The 19,996-nt window shown below is 39.5% G+C and overlaps 1 protein-coding gene across 5 annotated transcripts in view; it reads right to left on the bottom strand.

Annotated features, from left to right (window-relative positions):
- Positions 1-19,996, bottom strand: part of TMOD3 (tropomodulin 3) — a 70,834-nt gene that overhangs the window by 11,808 nt on the left and 39,030 nt on the right. For 4 of the 5 annotated variants that reach the window (XM_045822384.1, XM_045822387.1, XM_045822386.1 and 1 more), the window contains exons 4-7: positions 9,344-9,466; positions 7,943-8,032; positions 3,961-4,091; positions 2,300-2,407 (exon numbers count right to left, since the gene is read on the bottom strand). In XM_045822384.1, coding sequence (XP_045678340.1) covers positions 2,300-2,407; positions 3,961-4,091; positions 7,943-8,032; positions 9,344-9,466 — 452 coding nt within the window. Of the gene's footprint in view, positions 1-2,299; positions 2,408-3,960; positions 4,092-7,942; positions 8,033-9,343; positions 9,469-19,996 lie in introns of all 5 variants that reach the window. The other variant, XM_045822388.1, reaches the window with a different exon arrangement.

The following is a 19,996-nucleotide window of genomic DNA, read 5'->3' as shown; positions in this document are numbered from 1 at the left end:
TATCTACATACTGGTACTCTCCATCAGTGACAACTCGCTATGTGACCTGGAACAAATCCCTTATTCATCCTCCTGTACATCCATTTATTCAAATATTATTTGTGGCTTATTATTTGATAAGCACTATTCTGTACATTCAGAAATAAAACATGCCTGATGGGCCTTGCATTCTAGTGGAGGGCCTAGATAACAGGAAAGCAAAATGTAAAGTCAGATGGTAAAGAGGGCTGCATAGAGGAAGAAAAAGGCAAAGACGGGTAGACAGGGAGTGCAAGGGGTAGGGCTGGAGTCGTTATTTTACACAGCGTGGCAAGGAGAACAAAGACTCAAAGTGATGAAGTGAAACTGGAGTATCTAAAAGAAAAAAGAAAAAAAAAAAGAAACTGGAGTATCTGTAGGGAGGGAGTTCTGCGCAAGAGGAACAAGAGTAAGGGCCTGAGCTGGCAGCCTGCATGGTTGCTCTGAGGGAGAGAGGGAGGCTGTACGGCAATAGCAGAATGAAAGAAGAACAAGTAAGGGAGATGAGGTCTGCTCATGCAAGGCCTTATAAGGCCATTAAGAGACTTTGATTTTTACTTAAAGTGAGATAGGGAGCTTCGGGAAGGTTCTGAATATAGGAATGAGATACTTAAATTTAAGCTTTAAAAGAATCACTTTTGATGTTGTGCAAAGAGCTGGCTTGGGGGTGGGTAAGATGGAAGCAGGCAGCTCAGTCAGGAGGCTCCCGCAGTAATCCAGGCGAGAAGAGGTAGTGGCTTATACCAGGATGGTAGCTGCGACAATGGTGAGATGTGGCTGCATTCGAGAAAAATTTTGAAGACAGGCTTGGGTATATATTTAAGGTTATTGTCGGGGGGGGGGGGGGGAATCAAGGGTGACTCCATTTCTTTTTGTCTTGAGCAGAAGAAAGAATGGAGTTGCCATTTGGTGAGAAAGGAAAGAGTATGAGAGAAGCAGGAATGGGATGGAAACTAGAAGTTTGATTTGGGACTTACTTAGACATCGAAATGAAGCTGTTAAGTAGGTAGCTGGACGAGTGTATGGCGTTCAGAAGAGAGGTATGAACTAGAGATAGTAACAGTGGTAGTCATCAGCATATACAGATAATACATAGCAACGAAACAAAATGAAATCACCCAGAAAATGAACGCAGACCAAGAAAAGAGGGCCTACAACCAAGCCCTGAGCTGTCCCAATGCTTAGAGGTTTGGGAGAAGAGGGGGAACCAGTATAAGGACAAGAGAAGAGATATCCAGATGAGGCAGGAGGAGAACCAAAGTGAGTGATGTGCCTTGGCTGGTGTAGCTCAGTGGACTGGGTGCGGGCTACAAACTAAAGGGTCACTGGTTCAATTCCCAGTCAGGGCACATGCCTGGGTTGTGGGTCAGGTACCCGTTGGGGATGTGCGAGAGGCAACCACACACTGATGTTTCTTTCCCTCTCTTTCTCCTTCCTTTCCCCTCTCAAAAAATAAGTAAATAAAATCTTAAAAAAAAAAAAAAAGTGAGTGATGTCCTCAGAGCTGAGTGAAGAAAAAAGGTTCACACCATGATCAAGAGGGCTTTAACCCAGGAATGCAAGGCGACTTAACATACAATAATCAATCAATCTAATAAACCATATTAATAGAATAAAAGACAGAAACAGCATGATCACCTCAATAGAAAAAGGAAAGTATTGGACAAAACCCAACTTCATTATAGATCCATAAATGGAATCTTCTGCAGATGTTAAAAAACTGGTGTGGAACTTTATGTACTGATATGAGAATATCTCTAAGACATACTGTTGGTGAAAAATTAAACTACAGAATAGCATATATTGCATGTCTCCATTTGTTTTTAAAAATTGTAGAAAGGAAATACAGGAAAAAACATAAAAGAGCAGTAAATCATGTATTGCTTAACAGAGAGCTAAATATTAATTGAAAAAAGGGAGTATATCTTGTTCATAAAATCACGGGTTAGCCATCTCTGTAACACCCTGGTATGTAGTTATAATTTCAATATTATCAGTAGTTAATTTACAGAGAATAAACTGGTGGTTGCCAGAGTGGAGGGAAGTTGAGGGTTTGGGTGAAAAAGGTAAAGGGATTAAGAAGTACATATCGGCAGTTGTAAGACAGGGGACATAGTCAATACTATTGTAACACCTAATGTATGGTGCCAGCTGGGCACTCATCTTACAGGGGGATCACTCTTTAAGTTATATGAGTGTCTAACCACTATGCTGTACACCTGAAACTAATATTGAATGTCAATGGTAACTGAAACATTAAAAAAAAAAGTAGCTTACTTACAATAGCAACAGGGTCATTGCTTCGCGTGGCTGCAAGACTGAAATGCTTCACATGTGTGTTGGTTTCCAAAGCCTTTGCAAAATCTTTTAGGGTTGGAATTGGAATATTCTGGAAAGGCAATAATGTGAAAAGTTACATTTCAGCTTTCAGGGCATTCAGTCCATTAATCAAATAAGTATTTGTTATTACCTTTCTCATTAAAATCTTCTCAGGAATTATATAAACACACAACAGTTGGTCTACAAATGAAAACAAGTAACTCTGCTCCCTCCATATCTACCTGACTTCACCATCATGGTACATTTGCCCAAACTGTCAACCTCGAGCTGAGTATACTATCACCATTTCTCCAGTAGTTAGGTTACTGAAGCTCTTCCTATTCTACATTTGATTATTAGTATTATCAGAAACACCTGAGTATTCCAAGTGGCTCCACTTCCTACAAAAGGAAGACGTGGGAGCGCACCCATAATGATCATGATTCCCACGGCAGAAGACACACTGTTTTTAGTCCCTCAGTGTCAGCTACAAGGCATTAAGGGAGATTAACCCTGTTCTGCTTGAAACGTGGAAGACAGAGTTCTAGAAGGAACCAATTTTTCCCCTTTAGTCCCAAAACTTCAATTCCCTGTAGCCTGGTTGTTTTCAGATCATTACTGCTGATTTACAGAGATGAAGACGGAATTTTTAAAGAATGAATAAAATTAATGACCAGCTATGGGGATATTAACTTTTCTGAAGCTTTCCTTCCTCCACCCACAGGAAGGAACACCCACTAAAGGAGTGTGGAGGATTTATTCCCTAGGCTCTCACAATTTCCAGATGTTCCCTCTACCCTTAATTCAGATAAATCCGGGCTTCAAACTCCAGGGAAATGAAAACATGTTCAGGCAAGACTGCGTGTGAATGTGTATAGTGGCTTTATTCATAGTTATCCCAAACTGGAAGCAACCTATATTCCATCAACTGACGAATGGATAAACAAATTGCACTATATCCAAACAGGGCACTACTCAACAATACAAAGGAACAAACTACTGATACAGGTGACAACATGAATCAATCTCAAAGGCATTATGCTAACTGAAAGATGCCAGACTTAAAAGGCTACGTACTACATGATTCCATTCATATGACATTCTGGAGAAGAATGATGCATTCTGGAGCAAAATGATGGAGAGAAAAACAGATCAGTCACAGAGGCTAGAGCTGGAGGCAGAGAATGAGGACAGAGGGCTGTGGCATGTTCTACACCTGACTGTGCTAGTGATTGTGCAAAGGGATGCGTTTGTCACAACTCACAGAACTGGATACCGAAAAGGGAGAATTTCACTATATATAAATCACACCTCAGGAAATCTGATTAAAAAAAGAAAACCCAAAAGACTAAATGCTTTTAAAAGTAGACAGTACTGTGAAAGCCAGAGAGTTACACTGACAGTTCGGTGGAGTTCACGTTTTCATATGAGAGTCTTCTAGAAGGCAAGTCGGGGAAACACTATCTTACTTTAATTTTTGAAATATAGAGGAATCTGTGTTACCACAGCGTTAGGAGCAAAAACTTTCCCTTTAGGTAGAAAGACATTATATCAAGACTGCCCCACTCTCATCCTAGATCCACCTGACTCAGCAATTCAAAACTGTTTGCTTAGCACACCTACCTTTATATTATTCAAATTAACTTCAACAAGATGAACATCATTTTCTTTAATTCTCTTTAAGCTCTCTTCAACGTTGGTTGGGTTTGGTGGCTCATCAAATACTGGAAGAATTTTTTCACCTTTTACCACATCTGTAGTAACCAACGAAAAGAGCAAGAGTCTCATGGTTGGTAGTATTTACAATGGATGCATGTATTAACTTGATAACACACCACACACACACATATTCAGTAGGACTAATTTGAAGTTTCTTCCCACAATTTCTACAAAATCCTTTATGTGTTGGCACATAAAGTGTGCAGATAAAACTTCAGTGAATATATAGCAAAAATAATTCAACATTTTATTTGAAATATACCAGCCTTCAAAAATGAGTATTTTCATTGTCTCTTGGTGTATTACAAGATATCTTTACCACTAGAACATATTTGATAACATAGGCCAATGCCCCAATTATTTTTATTTAACATTTCACATGATTTTCTTTGAGATCTGACTAGTAATCACTGTAAAGGCAGTAAGAATCACAGACCTGAAGAAACACAGCCTTGACGAGAAGAATACGGTGACAGAAGACAGAATACCTCTCCATCCCAGGGGGAGGACGACACAATGGGAAAGAGGTGGACTCTCTATTTGGAAGAAGTAGAATACGGGATGGGGAGGCAGAGAGAGGTAATAATACACAGAAGAGCTACTGAGGCAGACATTCCAAAAGTTCCTTCCTTCCTTCACTCCTACCCCGATCCTTCACCACATATACTATGCCCACACACACGGCCAGGACACAACTATGCAAAGTTGAAAGAGGACCTGGAAGCCCTGAACCCTCTAATGAGGTATGTGTGCTCTGATGTGTGCGTGGAGGTCTATGAACACCTATAACAGGCAAACTTTTATGGATAAGTTTTCTGGGGAGAATACCTCTAGCATGAGACTCTCCGAGTCAAATGACCATAAAATGTTAAGAATTGACAAGGAAAGACTGACAGGGTCACTGTCTGGCTTAGTTATTCCTATTTGCCCTCCTCTAGCTTTAAGCTTTTAGGAGCAAAACTCATCTTAAGACAAGGTACACTGCTACTCACCCAGCAAATTCCCTCTAACAGTGCTATGTTCTTTTTGAACACACACACACATGCAGCAACCTTGGGAGACTGACTTAGATGAAGGTATTTTCCTGAGAACAGTAGAAAGATCTGAATATATGTAGCCTGAAAGTACATTTTAAAGGAAAGTATGCTTGTTGTCTTCAGATTTACACCTTGTGGAAAAAGAAATTTCAGGTTGTTCTGAAAGGCTGGGTTAGAAGAGTGCAGACTGGCAGGAGGCAGGACTGGATTCCATACAAAGAAGCTCCTAACACAGCTCTGCCAGGAGGACAGAGCGGGCTCCCGCTCCCTGAAGTTCGGCAGGGCAGTCTTCTTCAAGATGTCAGGTCAAGTAGGTAAAGAAGAGGTTCCTCACTGAACTGAAAGTTGAACAAATTCTTCCTCAATTCTAACATCTAAAAGCCAAATGATTTCTTTCCCTACTCCATAGAATGTATGTATTTAGAGATTTGCTCCCTAATGAAAAAATGGATCCAATCAATAGGCTGCTGAAACCACTGTGAAAGGAACTTTAAATGGATGGATCAGGCTGCCAAAATTTGAACCCACTAAACACCCTTTACATATTCCCCAAAGAAGTATGACCAGACCTGATATGCTTCCTAATGTGATTTAATCACCACCGAGGAAGCATTCTCACCAAAAAAACAAAACCAAACAACTGCACCTGAATCTCATCAAGACTCTAGAAAACAAGTAACAGTTTACAGAAACATAGGAAATAAAGAAACATGTAAAAGGATACCACCTGGTTGCAATCAGCCAAATCTAGAATGTAGAACATTCTACATAACTAATGACCCAGGTTCTTTTTTTTTAAAAAAAAGATTTTATTTATTTTATTTAGAGAGAGGGGAAGGGATGTAGAAAGAGAGGGAGGGAAACATCAAATGGTTGTTTCTCACATGCCCCCTGTTGGGGACCCAGCCACGCAACTCAGGCATGTGCCCTGACCAGAAATCAAACCAGTGACCTTTGGATTTTTCGGCTTGGAAGCCGAAGCTTGATCCAATGAGCCACACTAGCCAGGGCTTAATAACCCAGTTTCTTAAAAATGACATGAAGAAAGTGGGGAAGAAGCTGAGGAGGAGAACTATTAAGAAATTAAGAAAAGCTGAAACCAGATGCAATCTGTGACCCTTAGTTGGATCCTGATTTGAACAACCAATGTGAAATGAAGTTTTTGAGAGAATAGGGAAAATCTGAACTCGGACTGGGTATCAGACGATAAGAAGGAATGATCAATTTTAAGTGTGATAATGGCATGTTAAAAGGAAAGTATTTATTTGGAAGAGACACATATGGAAATACTTACGGGTAAAGTAATACAAATGAACAGGATTTGCTTTAAAATACTCCAGGAAAAAAATGAACAGGATTTGCTTTAAAATACTCCAGAAAAAAAGAAAAGTAGAAAGGGTGAGGAGAGAGGCAGGCAACAGATGGTACAAGGCTGGCAAAAAGAGCTGAAAACTAGGTGATGCGTGTATTATTCTCTCTTCTATTATGTTTGCTTGAAAATTTCTGCAGCAAAAAGTTAAAAAATATGGGGAAAGGTCAAACAATAACACAGTCACGAAATGGAGTGTTACACTGATGTCTGGGTGAGGTAGCTCTGTACGTGCTAACCAGGGAACATGATACGTTGCTAAGAGATATGCTGCACAGCAGTGATTTTCAGCTTTTTATACCTCTTAGCACACACAAACTAATTGCTAAAATTCTTCAGCACTCTAAAAAGTACATTTTTTGCTGATATTACAAAAAATATAGGCATAATTTTGATTCATTCACACAGGACAGCTACTGTTGTATTGGCTCTTGTCACTTTTTAATTTGAGAATCTAAGGGAAAGAGGTCAGTGCCCTGACTAATGAGTCAGGTATTTTTAAAATTCTTGTGGCACAGCAGTTGAAAATTGCTACTATATAGCATGGTTTAAAATCCTCACCACTCACTTTGTGTGACATTCAAGCTGGTTATTTCACTCATTCTAAAATCTCAGCTCCCTCACATGCAAATAAAGAACAGTAGTAATAATACCTATTTCATGGAATGCTGCAAGGATTAAATAAGAACGATTCATATTCAAGAGCTGTGCAAACAACATGGCCCACAGTCAGCATTCAGAAAATCAGCCAACAGCATTATTTTTGAAAAATTAAGTTATAAGAAATATCTACAGTATGATCCCATTTGTGTAAACAAACAAACAAGACTATACATACAGATATATATAAGTTTATACACACACTGTACAAAGTCCAAAAGGATATACGCCCAATTCTTAACAGGGTTACAGGCACAGGGAATAGAAGGCATGATGGCTATGAATAGACACTTTTACTTCTTTGCTTACACATTTAAGTATTTTTTAAATGTGCTACACAAAATATACATTACTTTGGTAGTTTTAAAACATCCTACACATAAATTTTTTAAAAAGCTTTGCTTTGGGCTATTTAATATTTTGCTTCAGACCAAAAGTTTTAGGGGTTGAATAGTTCTGTGGTTTCTCCTTAATCTGATTTTATAATGTAGTCTGTCAGCAGTTATAAATTTCCTAAAAACCAGTAACATTGAAAAAAAGAATGTAAACGAAAGTCAAGTTTGACTAGCACTCACCTGTTTAGCATTAGTATTATTAGCGAAGTGAGAGTGGTTTCTATTAAAATTGCTGACTCATTAAGTATAAAATATCTAATATTCTATTTTTAATGGTTTTCTGTATCAATACCATCTAACTGGACTCTTAGGTTGCCAATTCAAATACACAACATTTGGTATGTATACACTGAAGTTGCTACATGGAGAAAACAAAATATATTTAACAAAGGACTAGAATTTACAAAACACTGTTAAGTACTTACTTGAAAAATGTTCTTGGTCAATGCCATTACTACTTCCCACTATATTACAGAACTGTGTATTTGTTATCAAATTGTGCATCCCAAGAATAGCTATAGAGATAGAAAAAGACAGTTACAACCAAAAATTTCTATTAATGATTTTAACATTCTCTGGAAAATTAAATTAAATACACATTTTTGCATCCAGAAAGGGGGACACAACATGATTAAAAATCATCTACAACCCTTTTTCATCAATGCCCTTGTGTTTTCCCCACAGTTCTGAATTTAGATTTCCTCACATTTCTGAATTGAGACACATAGCTGGAGCCAGCCTAACCTCTAAATGTAAATCTACGCTTAGCTCCATCTGGTGGCTAAGAAAAAAATTTAAAATGATCTATTTTTGCTGTTTGTGCTCACAAGGTTTCTAGCAACATAATCCAAAAGAATACAGATTTTCAACTTAACCTTCAGTATTTTTACATTAACTCTCACATTAATTTACATTCATATTTTAGCCGAGAGTAGAATGCTCAAAGTAGAGTTGAATTCCCGTATTTAAGATTAAAGTAGCATACTCCCAAAATGACACTTAGGAGAAATAAATTTGGTTTTTGTTTTTGATGCACTTTTGCAAAAATGAGGCAGAAGCTACAGCGTGCCCCTGGCCCATTCCACTCTGATGAATTTACAAATCCATCCATCCTCACTGTCCCGCAGATATAACACCTGCTATGGCTGTGGCTAATACCTCAACTGTCCTTTTCCTGGGTCCTCCCCAGAGAATCCTCACTGATCCTTTCAAATGTGTTATTCTTGGGGTTACTTGGGACTAAGATCTCCCATGTGTCATATTTTTCTATCTCGGAAAATGGGTGTGTGGGAACAGATGGGGGAAGATTCTAGTCCTTATAAGAAACTGGCAATGATAAAAATAACGGAGGTTTGGAGAGTTCCATGTATACTTTAGAGAGGTTGGGAAAGAGATGAGTATAGCTCAGGGCTGACGGTCTCATCTGCTTTCCAGTTACCCTCCTTGGTTCTTTCTGATAAAATGGGACAGCAGTCAACCCTGATGACTCTTTTCTGGTGCTCAGACGAGACAGCTTCTAGCTGAGTACTGGCTCATGAAAGATTTTTATAAAGACTTTCAAAATGGGCAACATGAGAAAAGATGTAAAGCAATACAATAAATTCCATTAACATAAAAATTTCACTACTGAGAAAATATAAAGAAATGAAATTCTTTATTTCAGATTTAGGGTATAGGAAATAAAGCCAAATATGTGGTCACTGATCCAACAGCACTTTGCTGGGCTAAGGAAGCATTTGCATAATGTATACAGGTGTATACAGGTGTGTGCTGGTATTCCCCTCCCCTCCACACCCACTCACAAATCAATGTGTTTTAGGAGATACCTGCAAGGTCACACAGTTCTGTATCAGAAGCAGTTGTCAAAGCTTCTTCTAATTCTGGATCAAGAGATACTTTTTCTTCTGCAAGAGTCTGTATAGGCTTCTGTTTAGGGATAAATCTTTTCCCTGTAAAATAAAGTGGTCTGTTAATTTATTACTGCTATAAACCCATTAGCATTTCACTCTTCTAACAAAAATTATTAAAAGTATGTGCAACCGAATCTAAAATAAAAAGTCAAGATTAACATCTACAATAAGTTAGTTTCATCTTCAATATACATTTATGTTTCCAGGGTAATACCATAAAAGTTGGAGGAAAAAAACCTAAGAAACTTTCCCATTTTGTAAAAATATAAATAGGCTCTTTTTGGAGTAATTATGAGTGAGTTACTTTACTGAATCAAAAGATAATTAATAAAGGAATAAAAAAATCTATAAACCTTTAAAAAGATTAAAAGAAAATTTACTTTTTTATTCTTAAGCAACAAATTATTCTAGTCCCTTGGGGGATGGCAGAAGTAGAATTCCAGAGATTCAGGTTGTAACTGTAAAGAAATTCCTGCATGTCCTGAGTGGCTGTCTGAAACTTTTCATCATTGTTCCTATGGCTTGATGAATACTAACAAGGTTACCTATTAAGAAACTAGTTATTCTAGAAACCGAGAGTATTTATTATGTGAAAATCAGTATTTTATTACTACACGTTCAATGCAAGGTTAAAAATATTAAGAGAATAGTAAATGATGATGATAAAGCTGCAGCACAAGCTCAACAAACAAGAGGCATTCACACACGGGAGGGACTCCATTACCCAGGTTGCCTCTAGTTTCTCTCCCAAGACAGGTGACAATTCTAACTAAACAATACGGAAAGGCCTATGTATGGATTCACAGAAGTGCCAGTTATTTTGTTCTCTATCAGGAACCTACCAGGGAAACAGGTGAGAATATGTGGCCTGATGAATCTACGCAGTGCTCCATCAAAAGGAGTGTTTGTGGGCTCATAATTAGTGTGGTGAGCTGCATACTTCTTGTTCAAGGTAAGTATCAGTTAGTGTAAACAAGGAACCCTTCCACGATCCAAACAATATAAACTGCTCCCAGGAATCTGGCCAAGGCTGGTCAGGTATTTTTTGTTAAACCCATCTAAAGGATCTTAATTTCTGATATTATATTTTTTATTTTTAGCATTTCTATTTGGCTCTTAAAAATTCCTCATCTCTTCATACCTCTTATGAAGGGCTTGTCACTTTCTGGAATTATTTAGATTTGTGTCCTCAAGTTCTCGGATAGGTTTTTTTTCTTAAACAAACATGAGTAAACTGCTTGTTCTGGTTGTTAACGTGAGAATAACAAGTCTTTTGCAACTTTCTACATCTGAATCAAAAGTCTTTCTGATCAAGGATTTTCTTATTTAAAAAATGGCATTTGGTCAATCTGTAATGTATTCCTATTAATAAGGACTTTTCAAAAACTTTATTTTTGTTGTTGAGACTATTACAGATGTCCCCATTCTTCCACCCTTTGCCCACCTCCACCCAGTCCCTGCCCCTCCTCGCACTGGCCATCACCACATGGCTTGTCTGTGTCTGTGGGTCATGCATAGATGTTTTGGACTAATCCCTTCACCTTCTTTCATCTGGGATGTTTTTAACTACACATAACAAAATACCCAATTAAAAGTGTTTAAGCTGTTGATTCTCAAGCTTTAATGTGCATCTCATTCCCTTAGGGATCTTATTAAGGCAGGTCTGAGGTGAACGCTGAGATTCTGCAGGTCTAATCAACCTCCCAGGTGATGCAGATACTGCTAATCCACAGACTACTATTAAAGGAGCAAGGGTTCAAACCATAAGTATTTTTACCTCACTTAGTAGGTCCCCAGGTATGTGGCTGCTCAGCAGCTCAATGTTGACATTAAAGATCCAGGCTCTGTTCATTTTTCTTTTTGGCTATAATGCCTTTGTTCCTAACCCATCAGCCTCAAGATAAGCTTTGTTATGCTAAGTAAGGACCTGTTGCATGCAGGTCATCATGCAACAAGGCTAGGACCGGAAGGAAGAAAGGAAAAAAGGAAGGAAGGAAGGGAGGGAGGGAGGAAGGAAGGGCACTCTCTCAATTGTCAACTCTATAAAGAAAACTGTCTGGTAGGTTTCTCCCCTAGTGTTACAAAACAGGTCTGGGTCACACAACCAAGCCCCAGTTGTAAGGATGGCTAGGAAAGTAAGCATCTGGCATTTTCAGTGTATTTCAGAGATGAATTCTGCTAGTAGGGAAGAAGGGGCCTGTGAAGGAATACATTTGTCTCAATGTCGAACCTGATGAACTACAGTTCTGTGCTCCCTTAATTCCCTGAACATTTTGCTATAGCTATACTTACATATTCTATATTTTGTCTGTCTTCTGTTTTGGGGAGTTTTTCAGTGTTCTTAAGAGTTGTGCAACTATCACTTGAGCACACAGTAGGCCATCCACTTTGTTGAGTAAATAATTTAGGGGTCACTTCCAGTTCCATTACTGCTTTTATAAAGTATAATTTAAAGTTTAAAGTTACACAGCAGAGCAAACACTAGAACACAAATTCTCAAACTCTTAACCCAATGCTTCTTTCAATAAATTGATGGCTTTAAAACTTTACTTTTTAAAAAAAAATTTTTAGAGAGAGGGAAGGGAGGGAGAAAGAGAGGAAAGGAAGCCTCCATTGGTTGTCTCTCACATGCCCTTAACCAGGGACCTGGCCCACAACCTTGACTGGGAATCGAACTAGTGACCTTTTGGTCTGCAGAATGATGTACAATCCACTGAGCCACACCAGTCAGGGTTCAAACTTAAAGCTCTTTAGCAGTGGACTTTCCCCCTCAAATAAATGCCTGTCTACATGGTGGTATGCAGAAATGATCTTCTCAGTGCAAAATTTTAGAGTTCTGGTGATTATAATCCTTATTATTGGTTCATGAAGGCAAATTCAAATCATTATACCTTGATAATTCCAAAGTACTTTTCACAGTGGCTGATATTATTAGTGGCAAATAAATCAGGTGGTAGACCTTAAATTGCCATTTCAGGATAAATACATTTTCCTGCGTGCAATCTCTTGTGCATCTGTGGACATTTGCGGCAGTGGTTTCAGTGGTGGCTGGACATTAGATTCATCCAGGGAACTTAAAAAGTTCTGATGGCCAAGTCCCAGCCTCAGAGATCCTGATTTAATTGATCTGGTGTGCTGTAAGGGATGCCTGGATTTTCACAAGTGCTCTAGGGACTCTAATGCACAGCAGCAAAGGTCAAGTACCACTGGATCATGTCATTTGCTTACTAAACAAAACCACACAGACTATTGAATAGCTGCCTGTGTCTTATTCTAGGGACCAGTGGAATCTAAAGCATTATAAAAATCTAAAGTATTTATTTTTGTAATCCTCACCCATATTCCATGCAGTTATTATTCATATCTAAGTTTTCTTCATACATAAACTTTTGCTAATACTTACAAAATAAATCTCATCAGAAAAAAACAACAAAACAAAATTTCTAAGGGCTTATGAAAATTGTCCCACGATAAAGAATTTCGTTCTCTCTCTTTTTTAATACAGCTCCAAAAGGGCTCTCCTGACCTTCCTCTATATTTTCTCTGCACAGAGATTTGTGTTGTGGAGGTAGTTAGTCTATACACAATGCTATACTTGTAACAGTACAAAAAAGTAATAACTTCATATTTCTTCATGGTTAGTTTAACACTAATACAGTATAAGAATTATCTTTTAATGTGTACATATAAAATCCAATTATAAAAATTAAAAATAAAGATAATTAATTTTGTAAGAAAGGATAAAATAGGTAGAACTTAAGTTTAGCACTAAGAATACAAAATCTAAGTGTCAGGATGGGCTGGGTAGGACAAGTGGGAATCTAGTTACAATTAGCATTTTGGACTACAAATATGGCCACCGTTTGGACTACAAGTAATATGGTGACTGAACTCTGACCCAGAAGAGGTGACTGACATCAGACCAGGAGCCACCAATGCTAAGTTGCTTCTTTGTTCACCAAGAACCAATCTTTGGCTCCCGTGCGAAGTCAAGCCATATAAAACTCCCACCCTTTCCCTTCTCCCACACAGTCTTTTCTTAGCCCCTTCTCTGGGCGAGGGAAAATGTCGCCCGGGAGCACAAACTTCCAAAATAAAGCTCATCTGCCTGTTTCCATGGCTAATTGGCTGTTTATTTCCTCAGCGGGGTCTAAGAAAACCTTACACTAAGAGGCTCCCTCAAAATTGACTGATAGACTTGAACAAACCCTTAACATATCTTAGCTGATTATCTGCATAAAGTGACAAGGTGATGAATAATTCACGTGGAAACCCAAGGTATCAAGAATGGCCAAATCATCTTGAAAAAGAAGAACACAGTTGAAGAACTCACACTTCCCAATTCCAAAACTTAATAAAGCTACTGTAATCAAGACAGTGTATGGTGCACAAGGAAAGACATTTAGATCAATGAAAAAGAATCAAGAGCCCAGAAACAAACTGTTATATTTAAGGTCAACTGAATTTCTACAAGGGTACCAACACAATTCAATTGAGAAAGAATCATCTTTTCAACAAATGGTGCTGGGACAACTGGGTAGCTACATGTAAAACAATGAAGTTGGATCCCTGTATTTCACGCCATACAAAACTTTAATTCAAAATTGATTACAGACCTAAATTTAAAAGTTTAAACTATAACACTTCTAGAAAATAATGCAAGAATAAATCTCCATAACCTTGAGTTAGGCAATAGTTTTTTAGATTTAACAATAAAAGCACAAGCAATGAAAGGAAAAGTAGATAAACTGGACTATATAGAAATGAAAAACTTTTGTGGAACAAATGTTACCATCGTAACAGGGTGCAGCCAAGAGGGGAGCCTCAAATAGGGATCTGTAATAAGATCCAGAAGAGCCTGGAGATAATTGGCTCCACACCACAGGGCCACACCTGCCCAGAATCTGGCAGCTGTAGCCATTTGTGAGAGGAGCCGGAAATGGGGCTTCAGAGGAAGATTGGTGCTGGGATTTAAACCGAGACGCGGCAGCCATTAGAGGGGGGAGAACCATGTGCAGCCCTGCAAGAGAGAACCACACAGCTTTAGCAAAGTGAAGACTCTCGCGGCCCTGAGGGAGAGAACCACGCAGCTCTGGCAGAGTGGGGACTCCGTGGCCCGGGGAGAGAGGACCGCGTGCCCTTGCCAGAGTGAGGACCCCTGCAGCTTTAGGAGATACGGTACTCTGGACTGGGCAAAGGGGGAAGGAAGGAAGGCCTTGTCTGTTTGTGGGTGCTTTAAGGGACTTTAGGATTTTTGGTGAAGACATTAGGTCCCTACTTTAAGTTTGTATAGCATTAAATAAACGTTTCCTTTCCTTTTCACAAATCTTTGGCATTGAGAGACGTCTTTCCTCTGGCGGCGGACATAATGGACCTGGGGGCTTCTTTATATCGTTTCAGGCCCCCCCCTTGTTTGTTCTGTAACACCATCAAAAGAGTGAAGAAATACCCCAGCTGGCGTTGTAGGAGGGTGCAGCCAAAGGGTGCCCAAAAGAAGGATTTATAATGGAGTTCAGAACTCAAGGTGTCTAGGTGATTTTAAGATGTCCTCACCCCCACTCCCCAGGTGTGGGTTGGGGGAAGGGACAAATGGAACAGAGCCATTGAGAGCTGTTTCACATAGCAGCAGCCTTGCAGCTACCCTCTGGCGTGGTCATTTAACATATCTATAGCCTTTAACTGGTTGCGTAGATATGTTAAATAGCTGTAATCAGCTCTGAGCCAGGGGAATGGAAGTAACTTCCCCACCAAGATGTAACTGGGGGCAGGTCCCCCGAGTTACAGCGCCTGCGTGGGAGCTCAAAGAAGATTGGCTCCATGACATGGGGCCACGCCTGCCCAGACTCATGATGGCAGCCCAGTAAAGCTGAAAGGATATGAGTTCTGGCATGTGAACCCGAGTGTGGGAGGAGTCGGAAATGGGGCTGCAGAGGAAGATTGGAGCGGGGATTTAAAACCCAGACTTGGCGGCCATTGAAGAGAGATCCATGTGGTTTTGGCTAACTGGAAACTCCTGCAGCCATGTGAGAAGGGGGCAGGGGCCGGTGTGGACAGGACGGGAGTCTCCATCGCCGCCTGCCCTGCCATAGACACCACCAGCTATGCAGCCGCCTGCAGCTCCGAGCCCCAGCCGGCTCTGCAGCTGCGGCCGAGAGAAGGGGCCACCAGTAAGTGACTCAGGAGCACCGGATCACTGCCCGGCCGCCGCAGCCACCACCAGGCCTCCACATGCTGCGCCCGCGCTCTCACCGCTCGGGTTCAGCCAACCTCGCAGCCACCTGCTCTGGCCAGGACACGATGAGCTCCGTGTTAGCCCTCTCAGTGGTGCTGCTGCTGCCACCGCCATCACCACGCGGCTTCAGCTGGAGATCCTGGCAACACAGTCAATAGTGCTGGGAACTAAGGAAGGCCTGCCAGCTGAGCACAAATTACTAGGAAAAACCGAGAGCTGCCTAAGCCACGGACTTCTATTTCTTTTCCTGAGATACGGTACTCCAGACTGGGCAAAGGGGGAAGGAAGGACTGTGTGTGTTTGTGGGTGTTTCAAGGGACTTTGGGATTTTAACAAAGACATTAAGTCATTACTTTTAGTCTGTATAACTTGAATAAATAACTCTTTTCTTTTTCATCAATCTCTAGCATGGAGAGCTATAATTCTCTGGCTTAGGGAAAGGTGAACCTAGTACAGGGGGACCCCAGGAGAAACGGGGATTAATTCCGTAGCATTGTGGGACCCCCTCTTCCCTGGTGGCCAATCGGGGAGGATCATGGGAAACCACAAACGCAGTAGCTTTAAAGTAATGCAACTACTTGTATATACTCAGTAAAAGCCCACCAAAACTAGCCAGGGAGGATCCGCCCTATAAGCATAAAGTCCCTCCAGCCCATAAGGTCAATCTCTGCTTGGAGTTGGCCTGCTTCCATGTCCTCTTCTATGAACTCTGGGTGTTCGGTTCAATTCTTTGTCCCAATCACTAAGAACCTGGTTACCTGTGCCCACCTGTGACAGCGTGGCTCAGTGGACTGAGCACCAGCCTGTAAGCCAAAGGGTTGCAGGTTCGATTCCCAGTCAGAGCACATGCCTGGGTTGCCGGCCAGGTCCCCAGGAGGGGGGCACTAGAGATGCAACTACACATGGATGTTTCTTCTTTTTTCTCCCTCCCTCCCCCTGTCTAAAAATAAATCTTAAAAAGAAAAAGTGAAGAAACAACCTACAAAATGGGAGAAAATTTTTTCAAATCATATACCTCATAAGTAACATATCTAGAATATATAAAAATGTTTATTGATAATAAGTATTGATTGACTGATGCAAATCAATAATAAAAAGACAAACCAATTTTAAAATAGGCAAAGGAATTGAAGAAACATCCAAAGATTCAGCTGTCTGACAGCACATAAAAAATGCTCAATATCATTAGTTCTCAGGGAAACGAAAAACAAAACCACAGCACACTATCACTTCACACCTACTAAAATAGCTATAATCAAAAAGACAAGAGTTGGTGTGGATGTGGAAAAACTGGCACCCTAATGCACTGCTGGTGGGAATATAAAATGGTGCAGCCACTACGGAAAACACTTAGGCAGTTCTCTAAATTATTAAACATAGTTACCATGTGATCCGGCAACACCACTTGTAGATATATACCCAAGAAATAAAAACATGTCTACACAACAACTCGTACACAAATGTTCATAGCAGCATTATTCATAATAGTTAAAATGAATCAACAATCTAAATGCCCATCACTGACGAAAGACAGAATGTGATATATCCATGCAATAATATTCATTCATAAAAAGGTATGAAGCATTGATACATGCTATAACATGGATGAAACTCCAAACATGTCAAGTGAAAGAAGTCAATCATGAATACCTACTATATGATTCCATTTATGTGAAATGTCCAGAGTAGGCGAATTTATAGAGACAAAAAGGAGACTCGTGATTTCTTACAGTTAGAGATTAGAGTGAGGAATAGAGGTTAACTGCTAATGGGTACAGTGTTTCTTTTTGGAATGAGAAAAACGTTCTTAATTGAAGACTGTGATGATAGGTGCACAACTCTAAGGATGTACGAAACACCATTGAACTGTACACTTTAAAGGGATAAATTTTATGATGTGGATTGCATTTTAATAACGATGTTAAAAAAAAAAAGGAAACACCACCATGGAGCCAATGTATTAAACATGGGTTTGTTTTGGTCATCCTAAGTAAATTCGTGTTTGGACCCCTAAAAATGCAAAGAAAAAATAAAAAGATAATTCTCTGAGACAACATTCAGCCAGACAGCACCTTTGTGTTTCTTAGTCAAAACCAGAAGTTTTCTTGGGAAAGACATAATTAGCAAACTGTTGGATTGAACCCATGTAACAGAAAATACCTTTCTAAACGTGTTCATTTAAATCAGTCTTATATTAATTAGGTTTAAGTTAAAAATCTTAATTACTATGAAACATCGATGAATAGATCTTCCTTCTTAATCGTTAATTTGATTTCTGCTCTCAGGGTCTTGTGGGACGTGTGAAATGTGGGGCTTCTTATTGGATGTGGAAGTATTATGTACAGTGTGCCTGTGTTTCTGCAGAGGGTAGGAAAATGGGCAAATCTGATACTGTTTTTATCCAAAACCATCTATTAACACACTTATTGGTATTCCATTTCATTAAGATCATTTTGCTTCTTATGTGATTTTTCAAATTATGGATTATTACTTATAGAAATCTCAATTTCATGGTGATATAATGACTTAACATATATAAGGGAACTGGTATATAGTAAACATAATAGACACATGTTAATTCTTTATTGTTATTTCCCCTGGAATTGTGTGTGTGTGTGTGAAGGGTGTGTGGGGGGGGGGAGAGAGTTCCAAAACAAAATAGCAACCCAGAACTGAAAATCAGACACTACCAAGTTATCTATAATAGCAGTTCTTAAATTCAGAGAGTGAGGACTGGCTAGGCATGGATATTCTTGAAAAAGTTCTTTTATGGTTCTAATTCTTACCTACTCAGTTGATAAGCACTTATTTGTATAATAGCTCTGAAAAAGATTAGGATGAGCCCTGGCTGGTGTGGCTCGGTGGTTAAGGGCCAGCCTCTGAATCAAAGGGTCACTGGTTTGCTTCCCAGGCTAGGGCACATGCCTGGGTTGTGCGCTGGGTCCCCAGTGGAGCACTCGGGAGGCAACCACACATTGATGTTTCTCTCTCTTTCTGTCTTTCCCTTCCCTTCTCTTAAAAATAAAATAAATAAAACCTTAAAGAAAAGATTAGGATGAGTTATCCTGTATTGATCCAATTTTACTTTTCCTCTCCTTGAAATACGGTCAACCCCCTCTAACTTATAACTATTATATTTGTATTTATTTGAAAATAACACAATGTCTGAGAAAATACTTTTATTCTTCAGCAGACAACATACTATTTAAATGATTTTAATTTCCTTATTCAAGATAGCAAAGTCTAACACTGGAATTTTTTTAAAAGATTTTATTTACTTATTTTTAGAGAGAGGAGAAGGGAGGGGAAAGAGAGGAAGATAAACACTGGCCTGCAAGCCATGCACACACCCCAAACGGGAACCCGACCTGTGACCTTTCAGCTTGCAGGCCAGCACTTAATCCACTGAGCCACACCAGCCAGGGCTAACATTGTTTTTTTTTTTTTATACTGAAATTATGGTTCTTTACATTGCTGCAAAATATGAAAATAAACAGTGACTAGATCAGAAAAAAATCTCTGACAAATATGAATGACATGTTCCGCCCCACAAAGGAAACAAGACAAACAAAAACAGGGCTATGACTCTTGGTTGCTAAAAATGTTAAAATAGTTCAGAAATGTTTCTGCAACTATAAAATGGCAGCTAAGGAAACAGAAGGAACCGAGATAAGAATTCATATACTAATAGCTGAAATGCATGGCATTTATCCAAACCCATGTCTGTGCCAAGAGGGGAGAGGGAAAGGAATATCTTGCCAAGATCCTAATCTTTGTTCCAAAATCAGTAAGAGATATTACGAACTGTGCTAATTTTATTGCCAGGACTTTTCTTCACTAGTTATCGCTTTTGCTCTGATTTCAAGTTATAGCTATCACAATGTTAAGAATGTCTTAAGTCATAGCTCCCATCGTTGCTGAGTACCTAAAGTATAAAAACTAAAAACAGAGACGGCTCTTTGTTATTTCCTCCTCACAGAGGAGAAAGGCCCTAATTTTAAGGTTTGTATATTTATAAGCTACCTTGTTCCAGGTAAGATTTAAGGCAAGTAGACCACTATAATTGCCACAGTGGGCCTTGGGATATACCTTTTGAAAAGAAGCACACAAACGTCAAATTAACCAAACTAAAGGATGAGGGGGAGGATCCTGGAAAGGTATTTGTTGGCCCAATGACACATACAACACCTGCCCAATACTGCAATATGATCGATCATCAGTAAATATTCCACAAATGTTTACAGAGTTTGTGTATACTAGAGAATGAGCTAGAAAAACACCATAAGCATTAAATAAGAGATCCTTCCCTTTGGGGATCTATAATCTAGTTGGGGATA

Source organism: Phyllostomus hastatus, unplaced genomic scaffold (assembly GCF_019186645.2).
Source record: "Phyllostomus hastatus isolate PE091 unplaced genomic scaffold, TTU_PhHast_1.1 phas_scaffold_501, whole genome shotgun sequence".
NCBI classification, from domain to species: Eukaryota; Metazoa; Chordata; class Mammalia; order Chiroptera; family Phyllostomidae; genus Phyllostomus; species Phyllostomus hastatus.
This window is presented reverse-complemented; position numbering and strand designations above follow the sequence as displayed.